Genomic DNA, 22,656 nt, shown 5'->3' on the forward strand with positions numbered 1-22,656 from the left:
GATTGGTCAAATGAAGTGGAGGAGGCACAGTACAGATGCTATGTGTGGCAGCCATTAGATGTTTCATTGCTTGAATGAATTGACTGTTTATTTGAATAATTAAGATGACAGTGTTGCACATTGGATGAGTCTTGCAAACGTGTTGCCTGAGAGGAAGAGAATATCTTTCTGGTCAAGGGCAGCCATACATGGTTGGCCTGTAAATCATGTTGCCCTAAGCTGTCATTTGTACAGCAGTCATCTGAGTCATCTGGGTTTTAGAACATGTATCTGATACTTTGCTTACTTAAGTAAAATTTGACTGTGGTTTTGTAGACCTGTGTATTTGTAGAAACTGCAATAAAAGACTCATCCAGTTGCACGTTATAAGATACCTACGTGACTGCAGACATACTAATGAGACTGCATCACTTTATTTATATGATAAGCTGCAGTCTGGAGAAACAAAACCTTGTATATATTTAACCCTTTCGTTGCATAAGTTAATGTCCAACAAAATGTTTTTTTTATTGAAATAAAACCGCCCACAGTCTATGGCCTCTGGTACTTCTTTGAAATGAATAATGATCAAATTGTACACAGAGATGGTGCTGGGAAAAACAAACACAAAACGGTGGGAGACTGTAAACATAGCATGTGTTTCAGTGTTAGAGATAGCCTGGAGATACCACCAAAATAAAAAGAACATGATTTTAATGAGCTGGTCTGCACAATCCTGAAGTACTGTATCTCTGCTTACACCATGGATTATTCTGCATAATTATCACCATTGTCAGGGTTTCATCCATTGAGTTGTGTTTTGAAACTCAGATTAATTTTTGACCTCCTGTTTAACGTTTCCAGGACTCGTACATCTAATCAGTGATTTCAAACCCGGAGGTGTTTTTGTTTTACAATGCATCATAGTTTAATCCCCTCTCCCTCTAAATGTTCAATTAAATATTACTCTGCATGTTGTTTAATTAATTGGCACAAGATTAATTACATTGCAATGTTTTTTTTCCGCTGCTAACTTTGCATTTAAACATCATAGCATTTAATGGGAATATACTTTAACATCGTTTAAAAAAAAAAATTTCAACAATAAACTGTTTCCATGGACAAAAAAAAGAAAATAAACTACCATATGCATGGATAGATCTTATCAATGACATTTTGTTGATTAGGTTTTAAAAAGCTAATGGATCCTCTTTCATTCCTTAGTACCCTATACCTTCTATACTACCTGATTTTAAGCTACTTCTTAAAGATGTGAGTTGTTATTCTAATTGGTTCCTTGGACACTGAAAGGTCATTGCTTTGATACCTGTCTATAGCTGTAAGTTTTGATAAAGTCTTATGTTATAATAGTACATCACATCTCTCTTTCTTTACAAATGCCGCTTCACACTATGGTTGCGGATTCAGTTTTGCTCGCTTTCACACAGAAGTTACTTCTATAAATCAAGTCCATCGTAAATTCCTCTTTGAATATGTGTGGAATTATCGGGATGCAGATAAATCGCTCCTCCGCATCACATTTTAGCATGATCAGTCTTTAACTTCCAGTCCAGAAAAATCCCTCATCATTGCCACTTTTCATGGGCTCCGTTATCCTCATTTCAATCACAGTGACTGTGAGGAGGTGGGGCGCAGGTCAGTGGCTCAGCTTATCAGCACATTCCTGCCCTCCTGTGTGCTTTGTGTGGGGCACTGATAACTTCCACTGGGCTGAAAGAGTTCAGGAGCTGATTTCTTGGTCCATGTGTTTGAGACACAATGAGATTCAGGATATGTTCATTGGCTCCAGCTGTGAAGCTGAGAGTAGGCTCTGCTCATACTGAACCACTATCCAAATATCAAAGGTGTTTATTATTATTTTTATTTAGAATGAAGAAACATATACACTCAAAAAATGAGCCAAAAATATAGATATAGTATCAGGTTAAAACGTGTGTCACAGATATTAAAAAAACAAAGCAAAATGCAAAAAATAGTGACAGAATTGAAGTATTTTCTGTTTTGTAATATGCTAGAACACAAATGTTCCCGTCTCAAGTACCCAGAAGTGAAACACAAGCTGTAGCAGTGGTTTATTTGAGAAAATGTTTTTGTGACAGAACTGCTCATGTGCATGCTCCCAAACATTTAACCTTTACATGATAAACATTAAAATGAGAGCAACAGTAGAATGAGCTTAAAAGCTTGAATAGCAAGTCGATTTGCCTGAAGCACACATCCTGTGCTGGTCTTGAAGAAAAGTAATGTGGAAGAACTTATTTTGCATATATAATTATAACACCTCTGCATTTTGAAGTCATGAATCTAGTGTTATACTCAAAATGGTCACAGATGTCTTTTACATTTGTCAATTCTAATGATAAGGAAACAAATCTTGCCCCTACCTTAATTAAACCTCATATTTACATTTATAGACTACTGTATAGTTTAGAATGCATGTTTTAAAAAGGTCCATCTTCCCCATATTGAAATAACACAAATCAACTGAAAGCCCAGATGTCCCAGTTTTCCACCAGCACCCATACTCTGCATATATTTGTGAATCTGTTTGAAAATTATGGATAAATCATTTTTGCACATTTGTAAAAAATGTGCGACCCTAATTTCTGTCCAAATGTTTTGGTTTATGTGGATGTAATTTGAGGCTGGTAGGCACAAGGTAGTAGAGCAAGCAAACTATGTGTGGAATCTGTCACCTCTCTCAGGCTCTGCTCTGAGGGATGTAAATTTAACTCATCCCCATCGCCAGCAGTGACTCTGTCAAACTTGTCCAACTCCATCATTATCCTGACTGATAGTGGGATGTCATGACCTTCATGGCCTTGGGCCTTGGTCTGCTGTTTAGTCAGTGTGTTATTTCACAGATCTTGGCTTAACATTTGTACCTGTAATTCTTTTTATTAAATGACTTCACTGTAACAAGGGTTGGCAGGTTTTTGCTTTTTTTTCCCCCGTCATGTCAAATATATTTTGTGATTTTGTTGTATATTGACATTTATTATTCGCTCCTGCACAGACGCAAATAATCTGTATTAGCACTATGTTAATCCATTCTCAGCTGAGTCATTCATTTACTTTTTGTGGATGCTCAGTGCATCTGTGTCAGTGGTGGTGACAAAGACAGCAGGACAAAGACTGCACTGGGTATGCAAATCATGCCCTTACATAAAGCGGTATCAGTAATAACAGTCTCATAAATGTCAGGAATTGTATAAGGAAGAAGCAGTGTGCTACAGGCAATAGGGGTGTTTAAGTACATGATGTTGAGAAGATAGCTTATGATTTAGCATCATACGAAGGCCCCCCCGAGCTTTCTGTGGATAACCTCCTGATCATGTCTGAAATGCTGCCACATTCGTCTCTGATACAGCCCATAATTACAGTAGTTTCTCTCACTGTGGTGTATCCTGGAACAAACGTTGCATTGTGAAGAGACGAGTAGTCCCAGACTTTAATATGGTTGTGTCTACCATGTATTTCCTGTTGGTGATGAGGGAGTACACAGCTCTTCATGGACAACAAGGAACGCTTCAGTGTGTGTGGTTGGCACACACTGCTGTTGCTTGAAGTTGCCTTAGGATGAATTCACATGTTTGTGCAGTCATGCAGTATGTTCCTCTGTAGAAAACACATAGGCCTGAACAATGGTGGGAGAAAATGACTCAACTACTAAAACAAATATAAACAGGCTTGATTTTGTTGTCCATTGTTAGGGTTGTTTGCTTGAAATCGCATATAGTATGTTGTTTTCACTTCTCATTAATTTTGTAATAAAATGTAAGTCGTTTTTAACTATTTTAAAAGCCAAAGAAGCAAAGGATCAGTTCAGTGATGTTTCAGCCGCTTTGCAAAGTGATGTTTGAGTCATTAATTCTTATTAAAAGGCTTTTAAAACTCACAGCTTCCACCACCATGTTTTGCTCAGATGACAACATTTGTCTGAAGAACCTTTGTGATGTGTGTGGGATGTTACACAACTAACCTTTGTTTAATGAGCTTTATTAGCAACCTGTTAATGTTGTTTAAGTCAATGTAAGAGGTGACATGTAGAGGTGATTGTGTTTATGTTGTCTGCAGTATAAACATACTAAGAATCATGTCGTCATGCTTCGCATGTGTATGATTACTGACCATCAAGCTCACAGGTGCATAATGAATGCATGTAATGCAGCACACCTGGGGAGGAGGGGTGTGCATAACACTCCCTCATACAGAGAGAGAATTGATAGATTCTGTTCTGGTTCAACGTGGCAGCTCAAGGGTTAAGTCCAGTACAGCAGTTTACACTGCGGATGGATGTTCGCTAGTACAGAGGAGTCCCATGCTGTAGCGGAACTGCAGATCCCACACAGATCGCTGCCAAGCCAGAAGGGATTTGCTTCGATCCCATGAGCGTAAGGAGAGCGTTGAAGGAGGGATAAATTCTGAAGAAAGATGCTGGGAGAGGAAACAGCCCTGTCCTGGGCAGAGGAAGCGTCAGGGCGTCGTTGCAGGGTGTGTTTCATAACCACTCACCTGTGGTCGTAATTTTTGTTGTTTCCGAGCTGAGGAAAGAAAAAGGACAGGGAGGTGCGGGCAAGTGGCTCCCAGCAATGATTGGTGCGGTCATGAGCTGAGGCTGTCGATGTGCGTCTGCAGGAATGTCCTGCTGGATTTAGTAAGAAGTAGCTGGAGGTTTGAGATGTTTTTGTATGCGTCCTCTGGAGTGACCAGGATGAACTGATGTAAGTACCCCTGATCTTCTACGCATCCAATTTTATTTAAATCTTAAAACAATGAGATGAAGGGCTGAGGTCTACGTCTGTTTTACTGAAGCTTTTAAACAATGCGCGTGTGTCTCCTGAAGCTGCGATGGTTCGTCATTAAGTTTTATGTCACAGTTAATAGGTTCCATCTCTTGACCTTCTCAACATTCGTGCAATGCTGCATCTCTACTTCTGTCCGTCCCCCGTTAGAGGTCTGCAGCAGTGTCAAACCATGTTGTATGTGCAGTGTCATTTATCTCTCAGAGGACCTGCTGGTGTTAAGGCAGGGGCCTTCGTTAGCATTTGAATATGTGCTCCGAAGCAGGGGCGAGGGGGGGGTTAGCAGTTGTCAGCACTCCCCAGCACATCGTTCTCAATTTCTGAAGTCATCAATCATCTTATTCTTCTTGTTTGCTGCTTCACTGCCAGCAGCCACAGTGGAGTGTGATCCTGTTGTTGTTTTCTCTCTTTGGCTGCAGTGCAACTTGCAGAGTTCTGGGAGTAAACTGGTTTAGACTTAGCAATTTGTTGATTGCTGGCACACTTGTCTTTGTGTCAGTATCTTTCTTGGTTTGATTTACTGCCTTAAAAAATCACAATAAATTGCTCACTGGGTGATTGACTAGGTCAAGGATTCTCCAGAAAATGTGTGTTTGTCTTATCTCAACCTCATCATCGCAAATTGAAATGTATGTAGAAAAAAGAGTTTAATGTTTTATTACATTTCTCAGAGGAAATTTAATTTAGGGTAGATGCCAGTGCCATTATGTTCTCTGTATCTCAGCATCAACACTTAAGCATCCCTTATTGTAATTAAAGCCTGACTGACTTATTGGTGTGAGCCTTTCTCAGACATATCAGTATTGGCATTTATGTTTGCCAGTATGCAGCTTTGTATAATCTTCCATTATATATAATAAATGATGCAGTAAAGATGTGTCTTTTATGTTGACATTTTGCATACACAAATTATTTTCTCAATTCAAGTTTAATGTATTTGGTTTTCTTTTCATTTATAGTTATTTTTATGGTCTTTATGGTTAAACTATAAAATATCAAGCCTAAATTACATTTCTTGGTCATAAGGGTTTGATAGCGACATATTAGGAATCATTGCCAATTCAAAACAATAAATAATTATAATATTTATATGTGTGTAATGTAAATCTTTACTTTTTAATATCAGTATCGGCCCTCAAAAGACTCTACTGGTCTGGCTATAATGGTGCTACTTGTTTGAGTAGCCACATTTTCTTTCCCTGCAATTGAAACTGATCTGTCTGTCTTTGTTTTCCTCAGACACCACAGACAAATCCAACAAATTGGCACTAGGGAGGAGTGAATGTATTTTCTTCGCTGCACTGCATCATTTGTTTCAGTCGATCCGTGGCATTTAATACAACAAAAGGTTATTAAATGTTCTCCAGTGTTCATGCTGCAAGTTTCCCTTAAATCATTCTGTTGCAGCATCACAACAGCAGAATTAATGAGAACTATTTTTAGCACCGTGGGTCCCAGAATGGTCAAAATTGAATAAGGTTCTGCTTCACCCCGAAACCACACTACAACACTAAATCTATTCTCCTATTCATTGAATTGAACACCCCACCTTATCGCCTTTTCAGAAGAAATATGATTTTGTTTTTCTGCTGAACAGAGAGTTGGGGAGGCTGTACTATTTTATTTTTTAATGATACTCCAAATAGAATACAAAATAAAACACCCTCTTCATGGGTCCTGTTAGCACTTTTTCTCCAAGTCAAGATAAAGATGATTCTTCTATAGTTTTAGGTTTACATTTTTTTGCAGTCTCTAGACAAAGCAGTTGACTCCACCTCTGCTTATATATACTCCAAAATATAGAATTTTACTATTTTATTTATTAAATGATAAATTGAGGCCATCAATTAAATAGATCCAATAAATCCATTGATTAATAAGCAATGTAGTGCTGCAACTAATTATTGTTATATGTTGTCTTGATTAACCATTTGGTCTATAGTATGTCAACAAATGGCAAAAATGACCAGTCTCAGCTTCTCAGAGCTGAAGACGATGTCCTTCTTAAAATGTCTGAGCAAAGATTTTAGTTTACAATCACAGAAGACTTGAAAACATCTTCTACAACATTTACATTTGAGAAGCTGGAATCAGTGAGTCTTAGTTATTTCTTTCTCAAACATCAATTACAGTTGAATGAAAGTGTTTAAAATAATTTAAGTTTACATTTCTTTTAAACAATTAAACTAATTATTTTTACTCTACAGTAATCAAAATTCATCATAAATGCAGCCCTAAATGAATTTAAAATAAAGATCTTCAGATGTTGTCGGTAGAACATTTGAACGACGCGCCCCAAGTTTGTTCAGTCGCAGAGCAATATGCCACAGTAGGCTTATTAAACAATTGTGCTGTTTACCATTTTGGGTATTGACCTGACACAGTTCGTTTGGACCACAGCTTTCCTGCACGTTCTCCACCCTCAGCTGTGTGATCCATCTGTGTCGTCGTCCATCTGTGTGTTGCTGTGCTGGCTCCCAAGTTGCCTGGTTGTAATCCCCCAAGCATGACCCAACTGACATGGTGCGTCTCCGCTGTGGAGCGGCTGCCAGCCCTGGCTCCGGCTTGTGGCATGAAGCTTCTGTTGGCACAAGTAGTTTGTGGCCATAAAGGGGTGTACACAACAGTGCCACAAAAAGTCATCAGTCAGTGGATGCTGACGCCACTTTACTACAAACTGTACACAGGAGCAGTGCAGAGAGAGTCTGCACAGCTCAAACCAAACTATGGGAAACTCGTTCTTCCTCTAGTGTTTACTCACCTGTAGAGATTAGTGCCTTTGGCTGGGAATCAGGCCCTACAATTTTGGTTTGACTCAGAGTAAACAGAAAATTTCAAATTTTTGTTGTTCTATTATTCTGCAGTGTCCACAAACAACAGCACTTATGAGTTTTTCTAAAATGGTGACATGTTTGTGTTTGCCAGTAGTGCTGACCAGGCTGTATTTAGGTGCAGGCATAGCTGGGAATAAGTAGTGCTCATCTAAAATGTAAAAAAGGTTTTTGCCTTTTAAATTAATTCAGTGTCTTTTTTTAACCTTCCACGGTTGAGAGGAACCTGAAGACGGCCTGAAAATGTCACTTAAACAACACCGCACAGTTCCCCCTCTGTTACCAGAGCAACACGCTCTGCAAGAGGAGCAAACAAAATTACATCCCTTCAAAATGAAAGGTGTGTGTGTGCATGTGTGTGAGTAAGAAAGAGGGATGGGTGGGATGTCGGAGGAGAGGGAGAGACGCAGGACCTTGCTAAACCTGCCCCCCACCCCCACTCCTAAATTCTGTTTCTTTTTAACTCCATCTTAGATTCCTCCTCTTCTGCTCCATCTGAGATTTTACATCCCATTTATTTTATGGTGATTTATTTATATTGGATGTGACATAGTAAGCATTCTGTAATCGTATTTTCCAGACAACAAAATCACATTTCTCACATTACCGCTGCTACATAGGGCCCAAACACTTTTGCGTTTGTGTGTGTGCATGTTTGCGTTATGCTGCATTAATGTCTATAAAGATTTAGAGTGTGGGAATGTCAGCAGGGAACAGTTACCTCCATTACTTTTCAGTTTAGAGGCAAACCCTCTATAAATTTAGACAAAATGACTTCTTTGCGTCAGCGCTTCCTTCCACAGTGCTAATCACGAAGATACAGGGATAAATCCTCCTCCCTGAAGACCATCCCTCCGATGGGAATTCATGCTTTAGTCTCCAGCAGTCTTTTAAATATTCAGTTGTCCTTTTTTCCTTTTTCAAATGCAGTGTATTCACCATAAAAGGCAAGAAGGAGTTTCCTTTGTTCGAACTTTTGTTGTCCCTCTTTGTGTGAGTCCCACCATAGGCTGCTTGGAGAGTTGGTGACTTTTGTTGCCTAGATGAGACTTTTCTGGGGCCACTTGTGGCCATTTATTCAGCTGCCTGCGTTCCCAGATGCCAGCTAACGTTTGGCGCTCGGCTGACAGGTTTCAACAAAAACAAGTACAAAGTGTTTAAGGAAGCTGTGGTGGTAAAACAATAAACAGGATGACAGCAGAGACAGTTGTCGAAGTTACTTCCTCAGACTGCTCTTTTCCAACATACTTTTTTATTACCTTACTAAGATTTGCCCTTGTTTGTTTATTTGTCAGTAGAATTACACGAAAACCTTTGAACACATTTACAAAAAAAGAATTAGCCTTTCTTTAACACTGCGAGATAGATAGATCGTGTTTTTTTTTTTTACATTTTCCCGGGCAATAGTACACACATCATGATGAAGAAAATCTGATATATTTAGGAAACTAATATTAATGAGTGTGGGAAATATTGTGAAGCTTGATTGACTTTGAGGCGACTGTTTTCCCTTGGCTGAGGCTTGCACTCTTTTAAGTGCCATTCTAGTTTAAATGGAGAAGATGTTTGTTCAAAGTGTATTTTTTTCTTTTCGCTCTTGCTCTTCCAGTACCTGGACGCCATGATCACTGTGGGAACTGTTTGTCATGCTGTGAGTTTACATCCTATACGTCAAAATGAAGCTGGACAATTTGCAGGTGTTTTTTTGGATTGAAGTTGTCGACACACTGAGGACTGATGCTGCTTTTGATATACTTTAAATATTTTAATATATTATGACTCATCTCCCATCGCTCTTCTTTCACTATGCTTTAATGAGCCGCAACATGAGATCATTCTTCCCCTTGAGTTTTCTGCCGAGGTGGACTTATTGAAGTGTTCAGAGGTGTCAAAGAAATTACCGGCAAAGCAGGAAGGAAATGTGGGATGGTCCCACCTATTAAGGTCAGAGACCTTGGACCAATTTACATGACAAATGGGAGTTATTGCATTAGGTGCTGATGTGGGTTGTAATTTCCCCCAAAGGGACGGACCTGATAGTATTTTATATGCACTCATTGAATGTCTAATGTGTCGTGAGATTGTGGTGGAGGTGAGATGATACAGAAGAAGAGATAAGATAAGAATTGAGCAGTGGGGCGCAGGGAACAGTGCTGACCCAACAGCTGAATGAGTCGACCTTCATCTTCTCCTCTTCGCTTGTTAATGTGATGGAGTGTGCACTTTAATATCTGACTCACTGTCCGTGGGGTCTCATTGTATCTATCACAGTGTTTATCATTGTACATATTGTATTCAGTGCACTGTAAACCTGGGAGCTCATACTGTGCAACCACTAGGAGAGTGTTTCCACACTGACACCAGTGTGTTGATGGTATGTGCTCTGTTTGGCACTGTGTTAGGGCGCTGCAACTAATAAAGTGCACCACATAGTGCTATCTGTATCACTGCTAATAAATAAGAGTGTAACAAACTGAAGAACCTGCTGAGTGCAGCCTTCAGTGTGAGTGGTTGTGACAGTTTGTATCCTCATCAAATTTCATCTGTAGAGTGTGCAGAAAAACCAGGACTGCTTTCCTCATATTGTTAATCATTTTCACGTTTTTCCTGTGGTTTTGTTTTCGGTAGTTTAACTTTCTTGACTGTGTATCCCCTTAGCGAGATGCAAATAATTACATAAAATCAAAATCCTTCCCCAAGTTTATAAAAAAACAAAACACTATCCAAACATTTAAAATATTCTATTATTCTTGACAGCAGTGGTCTTGGAGTCATGATGTAATACTTGTTTCCAGATGTAACAAAGATGTAAAATGATGTAGAACAAAATTTGGTGTTTTGCTCAAGGAAGCGTTGACAGGAGACACATGACCTTAAGTTGACTGTCTTAGGGATGATCAGTCCATCGTTTACGTGCTGCGCCTCTTATGTTAATCACATCCTTATCTCTTTCCTCCAGAGCGCAGCAATGGAGGAGACTGTCATTTGGGAACAGCACACCGTTACACTACACAGGGTAGGTATCTGTTCTCCTCCCTCATTTTCACTCTACATCGACTTAGTATGTTGAAACCTGTTTCTGGTCTCAGCATCTATCTGTCCTTTCTGTCTTTGTCCCATTCTTCCATTATTTCCTTTCTATCTCCACTAGTACTGTATTAAATCTAAGATGTTGTGGTTTACACACAATCTAAAAACTGTCTAATGGCTTAAGTACAAACTTTCATGGTCTATTGTATTTTTGTATAGTCAGTATCCTAATGTATTTGTTTCTATGTGTGCAGGCACCAGGGTTTGGCTTCGGGATAGCCATATCTGGAGGTCGGGATAACCCTCATTTTCAGAGTGGTGAGACCTCCATTGTCATCTCAGATGTACTGAAGGGAGGCCCAGCAGAAGGCCTACTGCAGTAAGATTTTCTTCCATTATTGGCATCCTAGTCATATTGCTAGTTATTAGTATTAAATTACCCTGCCTGCTCCAGAAACATTCCAGCCTGTCTGTTCTGTGTCCCCTCTCTGTAGAGAAAATGACAGAGTCGTTATGGTCAATGCTGTCTCCATGGACAATGTGGAGCACGCGTACGCAGTCCAGCAGCTACGTAAAAGTGGGAAAATTGCCAAAATTGTGAGTATCAAATTCCCATTATGAATGAAATAGGAAAAGTTGTAGGAATAGAAAGAATTGTTAGAATGTAAAACTAAATTCAAGGAGGACAATGGTTTGTCATGTGTATATTAATGTGTGGAATTTTACTGTTGACTCGAATGAGAAGTGTGATTGATTCACCTTGGTGTAAGTGACTGGCCATCAGTGGGCTGATGTCAAATCTCATTCCCCTCTGCCAGACAATCAGACGGAAGAGGAAGGTGCATGTCCCCATGGGCCGCCTGGGGGAGAGGGAAACTATGTCGGAGCATGACGAAGAAGAGGACAGTTACGATGAGGAGATATATGAGACACGGAGCGGACGCAGTGGTGCTTACAGTGGTATGGGCGGGGCCATGGGCAGGCGCAGTGGCCGGAGCAGCGGTCGAAGAGACAGGGAACGCGAGCGCAGCGTCTCACGGGAGAGGAGTCTCTCCCCACGCTCAGACCGCCGCTCGCATAACCTGCCCCCACGTCCTGCCAAGGTCACACTTGTGAAATCACGCAAAAATGAAGGTGAGGCTCACAAAGTCGGGGATAGAAGTGACAGCAAGAGAGTTTTTTGTATTCTGAACCTAGTACAGTCACTGGTAATCCAAGAAATCACGATTTTATTTAGCCGACTCCTGCCAGACAGCCAGGCTTTCAGAAGAGAATAAGACCTTCAAATCAGCATTGGTCAAGGGCCAGAATAAACAAAACTTGCCAGCCACTGCAAAATCCAAGTTAACTCAAGTAAATCTAAGTAGAAGAGCAATTAATCTTCTTTAATCAGTACTGTTAATCCCTCTGGGAGCAGCGGCTCTCAAAGCAAAGTGTGGTCAGTGTGGTGCGGTTACGTGAACTCTGTGCTAACATTATCTTTGTTGCTGTCGTTCACTTTGTAAGCAGAATATGGCCTGCGCCTGGCCAGCCATATCTTTGTCAAGGACATTTCCCCTGAGAGTCTGGCAGCCAGGGACGGCAATATCCAGGAAGGGGATGTTGTACTGAAGGTGAGACAGAATGAGAGATGGGGGGTTGGAGACAAGAAGCCGGGTGAACATTTGATATGTCATCATAAAATATTTAAGAAACTATTGAACATAATTTTCTCTTTTACATTTTGCTTTCGAAAGGAAAGAATTGATCATGTGTTGCACCAGCCCCTGTGCTGATGTCTTATGTCATTCGCTGTTATTTCCCATTTTAATTAACTATGTTCATAATGCATACGTTAAATCATTTATTCACCAGGAACTTTCAAAACTGAGTTTTAACTGAACCAGTCATTTCTCACATGTAGCATTTTCACATTGCGCTAGTTTCTATAAATGCAACCACTGAATACATTTTATAATAGATAATGAATAGAAAAGAATGATACAATAAAATTCAATAATACCCATTTGATGACTTAACTGAACTTTATTATCCCTCTTTTGTGCTGCTTATCTTTTAAAACAACTAGTGTTGCCTTTAAATAGCATTTGATCTCGTGCCCTTAAAACGGTGCATTTGTAATCTGAACATAACTCATCGTATGACCCTTATATTGTACAGGGTTTCCGCAGGGTCTTAAAAAGTATAAAAAATATCTAGAATTGAATAATTGTTTTGATAAGTCAATATTTAGTAACATTTTTATAAGAAATGTGCATAGTTTATAAGGTCTCCATGCGTTTTAAGTTCTTTCTTAATGATACAGTGATACAGATATTAGCACACTTCAATAAAACTACTAACAGACCAACGTATAACTAAATAGAATCTTTTACAGTATACTCATAGTCAAAATTGGGGTAGTGTAAGTCATCCAGGGACTCTGATATTCATTCATAACAATCGTATTTCATTTCATGATGGTCTCAAAGTTGTTGAAGCCGACAGAAACCCTGATGTATATAATGTGAAACAAAAGCATCATTATTCTACTTCTCAGCCTTTTTCAAGTTCTGAAGCTTATTTGTCACGGCCACGCTAAATAGTCTTTTATCCCCCTTATACTCTCAGATCAATGGCACAGTGACGGAGAACCTCTCCTTGATAGACGCCAAGAAGCTGATAGAAAGGTCAAAGGGCAAGCTAAAAATGGTTGTCCAGAGGGACGAGAGGGCGACCCTGCTGAACATCCCTGACCTCGATGACAGCATTCCTTCAGCCAACGCCTCCGACAGAGATGGTGAGAGCAGTGTTTGGTTGGATTCAGTTGAAATGGGGCAAAGCTTCAAAGCAGGACTTGTCAGTGCGAATTTCACTTCACCCTGCAGTCGTTGACCTGTGGCTCCTGTTTGATCAGACATTTCAGATATCCATTCTCTGGCATCCGACCATTCCAATCGATCGCATGACAGACATCGTAGCAGCCGCTCCCGCTCACCAGACAGAAGATCGGAACCCTCAGACCACTCAAGACACTCGCCCCCTCAAATCAGCAATGGCAGGTAAAGACCGTCTGTCCACAGATGTGAGGTTTTGAGTTGTCATGAGTGAAATGCAATAGAATAAACTTAGTTTTCTCTTTGTCTTGTTTGGTAGTAAACAAATTATTTAGGAAAACAAACAAATAATAATATCAGAGTGGGCTTTAGAAAATGATAATGGGCATTGTTTTCTATTTTCTGATATTTCTTTAGTATAAACAAGTGAAAATTTGCTAAGATAATCAATAATTAAAATAACTTATCATTTTAGACATTTTAATAGATATAAAGATATTATAATAATACCTGTTATAAAGGACGTTTGATTTTATGTTTGAGTAAACACCAGCAATCAGATCATTCAGCACTTCTTTGACTGTAATCTTGTTTGAATGACCGTTAAACTCAACAGAGCAACAGAGTTGTTCCCCTTTCACACTGTTTATCAACCTGAGAAAAATCAAGTCTTAAAAAGTTAAAAGTTAAAAACTACAAACGAGTCAAGAGCATCAGATCATAGCTCCACTCTGTTGAATGTAAAAGATGAATGGATTTTTAAAGCATTTTTGCTGCATCAGTTTTAGCTCTGCAAAATAATATAAAGTGGCTGAAGGAAAAGTCTTAAGATTATACTGTCATCTCATCCACACGGACACTTCATGAGATTTGTTTGCCCTTTTCTTTCTTTTACACGTCAACAGCTGGAGAATACCGTAAGTCATCTTATTAGCCTGAGTGAATGTGTCGTATTGATAGCAGTAGTAACTCCTCAATAGATTTAAAGTAGAGGAATCGTTGTGTTCTCGTCTTGCTCTGTTTTAGGTGTCGCAACTTTGACAAATTATTGTAAGCTTAGATTCCAAAAGAGAAATGAAGAATGATGAATACACATCAGTTGAAATGACTAAAGACAATGTCACATCTTTTGTGACACATCTCGTTTTTTCTTGTTCTATGAAAGTGTCACAGGATCTCTTACCTTTTGTGTTTTGGTGAACAAACAGTCAATCAGCTCTACCAATGAAGAAACAAAAGACCTTCACTGACAATCAGTGTCATCTGTCTCCTCTTTTACTTGGAACTCAGCTGTTGTACCTTCTCTGTTTATATCTGCATATCTCATCTTTGTTAAAAAAAAAAGGCAATAGCCACAATTCTGCATGTGTGCAAGTAAAGATGCCAAAAGAAAAAATGTTTTAATAGTTTCAAGGAGAGACATCGAGATCAAGTATTTTGATTAACAGGAAAGAGATTTGGGAACAGGATGTTGTTATTTATCTCATCCTGATCTTAGACCTTTTCAATCTTTTCTCTCAGTTCAGGAAGTTAGCAGTTAAATGTAGAGTTTCCACCAGGACTCAGGAGAAAAAGAAGTTTGTTACCCGTCCAACAACGTCAAACTTTGTTACCCAGTCTGTGAATAAAGCGCCAGTTAAGCTGTGCCAGTGAACAGACATGTGACTAGAGGGTCTGAGTCACAGCCACAGATCCGGACCAGCGGTCAGCCGGCTTTGCTTACGTCTTTTCCCTTCGGATTCCTCATTAGAAACACTGGAAATTAGTCAATTTGCCAAAAAGGGGGGGATTTTGTCATTATTTACAATTATGTGACTGATATTTGGCCAAATCACAGTGTTAAAGCTTTAGGCTAAGTCAAACCTAAAGCCAGAGCCACACAGTAAAATTCACCTGGAGGACAGAAGCCACTTTGACACTTTAGATAAGGTTCTCTAAAAATAGACCATAAAAAAGTAGAAAGGCAAAGTGGTGACCTTCAAGACTAAGACACAGCTTCAGACTCAAGCTGTTTCTCTTTACCAGACGAGAGTCAGGAGAAAAATCTCATTTAGTTTGGATCTGAACTTGGTAGTGTTGCGTGTAGCCAAGAACTTACAGCCTTAAAGCTTCCCTGTTGCCCCCAAGATCAACATCTACAGAATAGACTATTTATAATCTTACATATTTTTATTTCTTAAGAGAGACTGTTCAAAAATGTCTATTTTTGTCCACAGTCACAGAAGTCGTGATGACGAACGGATCTCGAAGGCGGCGTCGACTCCGGTGAAGCTACCGGAGGACGTGCCTATACCCAAACCGAAGGAGTCGGCGATTGCCAGAGAGGAGAAACAGCTTCCACCGCTCCCAGGTCAGACACAAAACCATCAGCCATCAAATCAAATTATTGTGTGCAATCTTTTTTAAACCAATCAGATTTTAATCTGATTAAACACTATGTACCCATTTGTAAAAAAATAAAACGGCCTGTGTTTTCTGCCTGTCATTTGCAGCAAAACATTAAATGGCTTCAAGATAGTGAAGTGAAATCTTGTTTAAACTGGACATTTTTGTCCTTTTTTAAAAGCACAATGACCAAAAAAAGAGTTAGATGCAGACGCCTGCTGAGCCCGGCTGAATTTGCCTGAAGCCAAGTGAAAATAAACTGTATGAGTTGATTGAGTCTGACGTTCCTCCCCAGCCAGCAGCACTCTGGTGCCTTTCTGTTTGACCTCCCTGCTCAGGACACTGTGTGTGTGTGCAGTTGTGTACTTATTCTCACTTAAACATAAGGGTCTGCAGTTCTGTTAAGTTGTGACAGTGTGTGGGGGAGTATTCCTCTGTTTTTAAACATGGAGAGTGCTGTTTTACATTCTCCATCAGTCTGCATTAATAACATGAGTTTTTGTGTGTGTGTTTTTGTTTAGAGCCCAAGCCGGTGTATGCTCAGCCTGGACAGCCCGATGTAGACCTGCCAGTCAGTCCCTCTGATGCTCCTGTGCCAAGTGCTGCCCATGATGACAGTATTCTAAGGTAATATTGAGAGTAAAATATGTGCAAATATGAACGATTTCCAGAAAGGTACAAGCTTTATTAAAATAAGAAGTCAGTTTTAACAAGACATTTAAACTGCAGTAAAATTGCAAATGAAAAAAGTAGCATTGCACATAGAGTTAATTGTATTTTTCTCAGTTGCATTTAGTGGTTAATAAACTAAGGTAAATAAACAGTTTTAACTGGTAAAGGGTTCTCAACTATCTACAGCTGGTTTTGCACTACACATTTTACAGTAGTTGTTTTTGTTGGCAGCAAACATATTGAAATGTATTCAAATGTTTTCTAGGATTGTATCCAATTTTACATATTTGCTTTTGTAAGCTCCAAAAAGAGTAAAAAGAGAAACTTGGACTTGCAGAGAAGTCCCTTAACTATTCATGAAGTATTCGTTAAAAGTAACTTCCATCAAATGATGTCATGTCAAAGAAATCATCCCAACTCTCGTTTTCGTCCTCAGGCCGAGCATGAAGCTGGTGAAGTTCAAGAAGGGGGAGAGTGTGGGGCTGCGTCTGGCTGGAGGGAATGACGTGGGCATCTTTGTAGCCGGAGTGCTGGAGGATAGCCCAGCTGCTAAGGAGGGCCTGGAGGAGGGCGACCAAATTCTCAGGGTGAGCTACTTTATTTTTAACACAGCCGTACAAGCCGACAGCTGAAAGCAAGACCTTTTTTTTTTTTAAATTGGTTTAAAATTTAAGCTTGCTGTTGAAAACTTAGACCTGTTAGTCTGTACAACAGAGAATCATGTTTTATTATCTTTGTTTTACCCAGTGGGTAGCTCATAGCATCTGTAAACAGACAGGTTTTATGGGATATGCGTCCTCAAGCGTTTCCTTTTCTTTTTTTCTTTTTTTTAAGTCATGCTTTTACACACTAGCTGCTCCAAAATTCCTTTGCCTCCTGGCTGGTCTCTTAGCAATAGGCCAGAGAGATCACATGCACAAAAAACGGTTTCCTCTCCCGTGTTGGTCCCATTTCCTCACAGTCGTATATCTCTCTGTTCGTACCACCTCCTCTTTTCTCCAAGTATAATGACAAATGGCTTGAATTCTTGCAGCGCAGTAAAACCTGCAGTTACCCAGGCAATGCTGAAAACAGGAAGAGCTATGTAAACCTTTATCTTAAAAGATTTACATATGTTTTCTCTCATGCGCTCTGTAGAGAATAAAGCCTACTCCACAACATAAACTTAAAAGCCTTAAATAACAGTGAAGTTATTCTGGGAAAATCATACAGCATTAACCTCTGTTTTCCTAAATTCCAGGTAAATAATGTAGACTTTGCAAACATAATCCGAGAGGAGGCAGTGCTGTTCCTCCTGGACCTTCCTAAGGGTGAGGAGGTCACTATTCTGGCCCAGAAGAAGAAAGATGGTAAGTGAAGTGAGAAAGCAGAGGAAGCAAAAGTAGAATTTCTAAACTTTTGAACTCACAACTCTTTCCTCTTCAGTGTATCGGCGGATCGTGGAGTCTGATGTCGGTGACTCCTTCTACATCCGGACACACTTTGAGTATGAAAAAGAATCTCCGTATGGGTTAAGCTTCAACAAGGGCGAGGTGTTCCGTGTGGTGGACACCCTCTACAATGGCAAGCTGGGCTCCTGGCTGGCTATTCGCATTGGCAAGAACCACCAGGAGGTTGAGAGAGGCATAATCCCCAACAAGAACAGGTGACGACACCCTAACAGACGTGTGTCTGCTTTGAATTCCAGTCAAGTTATCTAAAAAGAACAACATGTCCCCTCATTTGTATTACATTTGTTATGATTATCATTGCCATGTAATGTCCTCAGGTACTGGCAGTGTTGAGACTGGCTGTGCCAAGTTTATGACACTTTTTTATGACACTCCATTAACTTGTGATACACTAAGAACTTGTCTTCCTGCTGTTTGTCAACAGAGCGGAGCAGCTCTCCAGTGTCCAATACACTCTCCCTAAAACAGCAGGCGGTGACAGGGCCGACTTCTGGAGGTTCCGCGGTCTTCGCAGCTCGAAGAGGAACCTGAGGAAGAGCAGAGAGGACCTCTCTTCCCAGCCAGTCCAAACAAAGTTCCCAGCTTATGAAAGAGTTGTACTGAGAGAGGGTGAGGAATTTGATCATGTTTGTCAGGCTATAAAGTCTGTAAATGTGTAGAATACCATTATTTAGTTTTGATTTATTTATTTGCTTTTGCGCAGCTGGCTTCTTGAGACCGGTTGTAATTTTTGGGCCAATTGCTGACGTTGCTCGAGAAAAACTGTCCAGAGAAGAGCCGGATCTGTTTGAGCTTGCAAGTATGTTTTTATGTATTGCTTTGCACATTTATTGAAGATGATGATAACCACTAATCAACCTGTACTGAGAAATGTCTCTTCATAAATCACTTGTACAACATTTTCCAGAGAGTGAACCAAGAGATGCAGGAACAGACCAACGTAGTTCAGGAATCATTCGTCTTCACACCATCAAGCAGATTATTGACAGAGTGAGTATGTCTTCTTTTTTATCATGTTTTCAAATATTTCACTATAGATATGTTTTCTTCATCTCTCTCATTTCCTGTCTTTATCCCATGAAGGACAAACATGCTGTGCTGGACATCACCCCGAACGCTGTGGACAGGCTGAACTATGCTCAGTGGTATCCGATCGTAGTCTTCCTAAATCCAGATAATAAGCAGGGTGTGAAGAACATGAGGACCAGACTGTGTCCTGAGTCCAGGAAGAGTGCCAGGAAGCTCTATGAGCGAGCCATTAAACTGAGGAAGAATAACCACCACCTGTTCACCAGTGAGTGTGCACAGTGTTAAAACACAGCAAAATTAAAAAGTGTATTGTCTTTTTTTACAGGTTTTATTCCTAGTGTGGTGATAGTAACACAAAATATTCTCTCTTAGCCACCATTAACCTGAACAACATGAACGACGGCTGGTACGGAGCTCTGAAAGAAACAATCCAGCAACAGCAGAACCAGTTGGTTTGGGTTTCAGAGGGCAAGGTGAGGAAAAGTGGCCAACTGGTTGATCTATTCCACTGCACTGAACATCATATGAGTCCTGCTAGTCTGACTTGGTGAGCCATCAGATGACTGTTTCTCTGCTCTGCTCAGGCGGATGGCACTACCGAGGATGACTTGGACATCCACGATGACCGCCTGTCCTACCTGTCGGCGCCAGGTAGCGAATACTCCATGTATAGTACGGACAGCCGGCACACTTCTGACTACGAGGACACAGACACAGAGGGTGGAGCATACACCGACCAGGAGCTTGATGAGACTTTGAATGACGAGGTGGGTCTGCCCACGGAGCCTGCCATCACCCGTTCTTCAGAGCCTGTGCGAGAAGACCCGCCTGTAATTCAGGACACCCCTGGTTACCCTGGATACCAGCATCCTGTGCAGCCCGAACCATCAAGTCGCATAGACCCAGCCGGGTTCAAGATGGCTACACCGCAGCAGGTAAAGTTCGTATCTAGCTTTGCAGGCAGTCCACTGCAGGCTGTGCCTGTCAGAAATAAAAGCACGGCTAAATGTATGACTGCAGAGCAGAGGAATAGCTCCTTTGTGTTCGGTGCCTTGTCCTGACCTTTGTTAGATTAAATGTGCTTTGCTAAGTGATAAACATGTTTTAGAAGCTACTGGTATGTTATCTATACTGACCACATGTTGTAAGTACAAGCTCTGGCTGGTGTTAAACTGATTCAGTTTAAGGAGGTAGATCATGGTGTTGGGGTGAGCTGTGCTTTGTATGCCAGGGTGTGTTATAAATGTCTGTTAACAATACTTCACAGCAAGATGAGGCTGCTCTACCCATGTCCTCGTTGCCTCCATCGGTGGTAACGCCCCCTGCTGTTGAGCAGCCTGTACAGCTTGAGGGTATGCACCTAGAGGAGCCGCCTGCTGCAGCCGCAGCTCCTCAGGCTGACTCACTTAGCAGCCCCAGCCCTGCCCCTGAGCTTATTCCGCCCCCACCACCACACGAATCCCACCCGTCTGGACCGTCTGGTCCAGAACCAAAGGTACCCACTGTTTCACCAGCCACTTGGACCGGGCCTGGGCCCCAGCCTGCTGTTTTAACTGCCTGTCTTCTCGCACATGCTTTCCACTCGCTCTCTGCATGAAACGCCCACACTGTGTGACTCACTGATCCCACTGTGTGCCTCTGGCTCCCAGAGAAAATGTGCGACAGACTAGTCCACATGCACCACAGTGGGCTGGGAGACCAGAAGGACTGGTACATCTGAGTCTTTGACCAGGGTGAAGACATCCACAACCAGCCCTAACTGTTGCCTCTTACTTCCTTTGCATGGCTCCTAATGTTTTTTGGGTTCCTTTCAGCTTTTAATCTCCTTTGTAGATGAACAATAGTGGCACTTGCGGTGGCATCGTAGTGGTAGATGTGTGGTTTGTTTTAGTGCCAGTAGTTTGACGTTGCATTAGATGCAAACTGAATGTTGTTTGCATGATGAACGCTAACCTGCAGACAGTACTCTTGGTAATGATTTCCATTGAGTAATTCTCCCTATGGAAAAACAAACATCACACTGCATTATGTCTTCTGTTAAATAGTTTTACTGAGTAGATGCCAACAAATCAACCTCCTTCCATAGGAAGTACTCTAACTTGCTGTCTACAGGCTACACATCATATGTTTGAAATGAGGCCTTTCAGAAATGTGAAAATTTCTTGTTGGGTCAGAATTTATGAAACATGTTGATGTTTTAAATCCAGATGTGTTTATTATCATCATTCTTGAAAGGCATCTTGTCAAACAGGCATTCAGGTCTGTTTTTGAGTAATGGATTAAGGTTTGCTTGTGTATTTGCACTTTGACTTGATGTTTGTTGAATCAATCTGTACTCAGATTTTTCTAATCTGTTTAATCTTCTTCATTTTCAAGCTTTTGGTTTGTTTCTCAGCATTGACTTTGATCTTGCAGTTATTCTTAATCTGATGTTGGGAAAACATTTTTCCCTGACAGCTTTCTTTCCTACAACATGGTTTGGTTTTTTTAAGATCGAAGTAATGAGGTGATGGATGTATTCATTTAGTGTTGTTTTTTCGCAGATGTACAAAAAAGAGCTGTACAACATGGAGGACCCGGTGCGAATCAACCACGGTTTGAAGCAGTCTATGAGCTACAGTCACCAGCCGTACCAGGACAAACAGCCATACCGTGAATACGACCTCCCGCCTTACGGATACGAAGGAGGTGGCTACACAGAACCAAAGCCTCACAACACTGACTCTCACCTGCACTACGACAACCGTGTGCCTCATTACAACGAACAGTGGCCCCCCTATGACCAGCAGACCTCATCCTCCCAGCCCACAGGGTACCAGACGGGCCACCAGCAACCCATGGGCTACAACCCCCATTCCCCCTACGAGGATGGGCCAGGGAGGGACTACAGTCCCCCTCAGCCGCGTTATGATGAGGCCTCACCAGTGGGCTATGATGGCAGACCACGCCACAGTAAACCTGGGCCCATTCGTTATGATGAGCCCCCACCCCCTCCCCCAGCAAGCTACGACGCCCGCTCTCCTTACGAGGCAGAACCTCACACTTTCCCCATTAACTCACCTCGTTCACCGGAGCCTCCAAAACAGTATTACGGCGACTCTGGTCTGAGGCCCACCTATATTCCCGGGCATCCAAACCGGGGCTATAAGCCAGGGATGCACGAGCCCATAATAAACTCTGAACCCGCCATTCTTCCTCCTAAACCAGAGGCACTGCCCTCCCCAGGTGAGCCAGCGATCACTCCAGGCTCCAAACCCCTCCCTCCCCTTCCCAGGGACGACCTGGACGAGGACCCGGCCATGAAACCACAGTCAGTGCTTAACAGAGTCAAGATGTTTGAGAATAAACGGTCTGTTTCAATGGACAGGGCTAAAGAGGGAGGAGAGTCGTCAGCACTCAAGGTACGTTGCACACAGAGATGCACAGCTGTCACGTGACCACTCGCTAACACTGGTGCACTGGCTCTAAAACTCTGCAAAGATGACGTGTTTTCAAACTTAGTGTAGAATAGATTTAGCCCGAGTTACTTATCATACAATATAATGACTTTCAAAGAGGAATAAAGATGAAAGCACCAATAACTTATTTTAAAAAACTGAACAAAATCTAACACAACCAACCTGAGTATGTGAGTCAT

The 22,656-nt window shown here is 41.2% G+C and overlaps 1 protein-coding gene across 20 annotated transcripts in view; it reads left to right on the forward strand.

Annotated features, from left to right (window-relative positions):
• The window catches only part of tjp1b (tight junction protein 1b), a 58,915-nt gene that overhangs the window by 29,795 nt on the left and 6,464 nt on the right, over nt 1–22,656 (forward strand). For 6 of the 20 annotated variants that reach the window (XM_069527736.1, XM_069527741.1, XM_069527742.1 and 3 more), the window contains 21 exons: nt 10,596–10,652; nt 10,921–11,045; nt 11,161–11,263; nt 11,485–11,800; nt 12,173–12,279; nt 13,277–13,445; nt 13,563–13,707; nt 14,388–14,399; nt 15,699–15,832; nt 16,389–16,494; nt 16,976–17,126; nt 17,780–17,888; nt 17,965–18,184; nt 18,415–18,599; nt 18,694–18,789; nt 18,898–18,980; nt 19,074–19,284; nt 19,392–19,492; nt 19,604–19,954; nt 20,287–20,514; nt 21,563–22,420. In XM_069527736.1, the coding sequence (XP_069383837.1) occupies nt 10,596–10,652; nt 10,921–11,045; nt 11,161–11,263; nt 11,485–11,800; nt 12,173–12,279; nt 13,277–13,445; nt 13,563–13,707; nt 14,388–14,399; nt 15,699–15,832; nt 16,389–16,494; nt 16,976–17,126; nt 17,780–17,888; nt 17,965–18,184; nt 18,415–18,599; nt 18,694–18,789; nt 18,898–18,980; nt 19,074–19,284; nt 19,392–19,492; nt 19,604–19,954; nt 20,287–20,514; nt 21,563–22,420 (3,867 nt within the window). Of the gene's footprint in view, nt 1–4,579; nt 4,725–10,595; nt 10,653–10,920; nt 11,046–11,160; nt 11,264–11,484; nt 11,801–12,172; nt 12,280–13,276; nt 13,446–13,562; nt 13,708–14,387; nt 14,400–15,698; nt 15,833–16,388; nt 16,495–16,975; nt 17,127–17,779; nt 17,889–17,964; nt 18,185–18,414; nt 18,600–18,693; nt 18,790–18,897; nt 18,981–19,073; nt 19,285–19,391; nt 19,493–19,603; nt 19,955–20,286; nt 20,515–21,562; nt 22,421–22,656 lie in introns of those variants that run through there. The other 14 variants (XM_069527740.1, XM_020078985.2, XM_020078979.2 and 11 more) reach the window with 7 other exon arrangements.

This window comes from Paralichthys olivaceus, chromosome 7, assembly GCF_024713975.1.
Source record: "Paralichthys olivaceus isolate ysfri-2021 chromosome 7, ASM2471397v2, whole genome shotgun sequence".
Lineage (NCBI taxonomy): Eukaryota > Metazoa > Chordata > Actinopteri > Pleuronectiformes > Paralichthyidae > Paralichthys > Paralichthys olivaceus.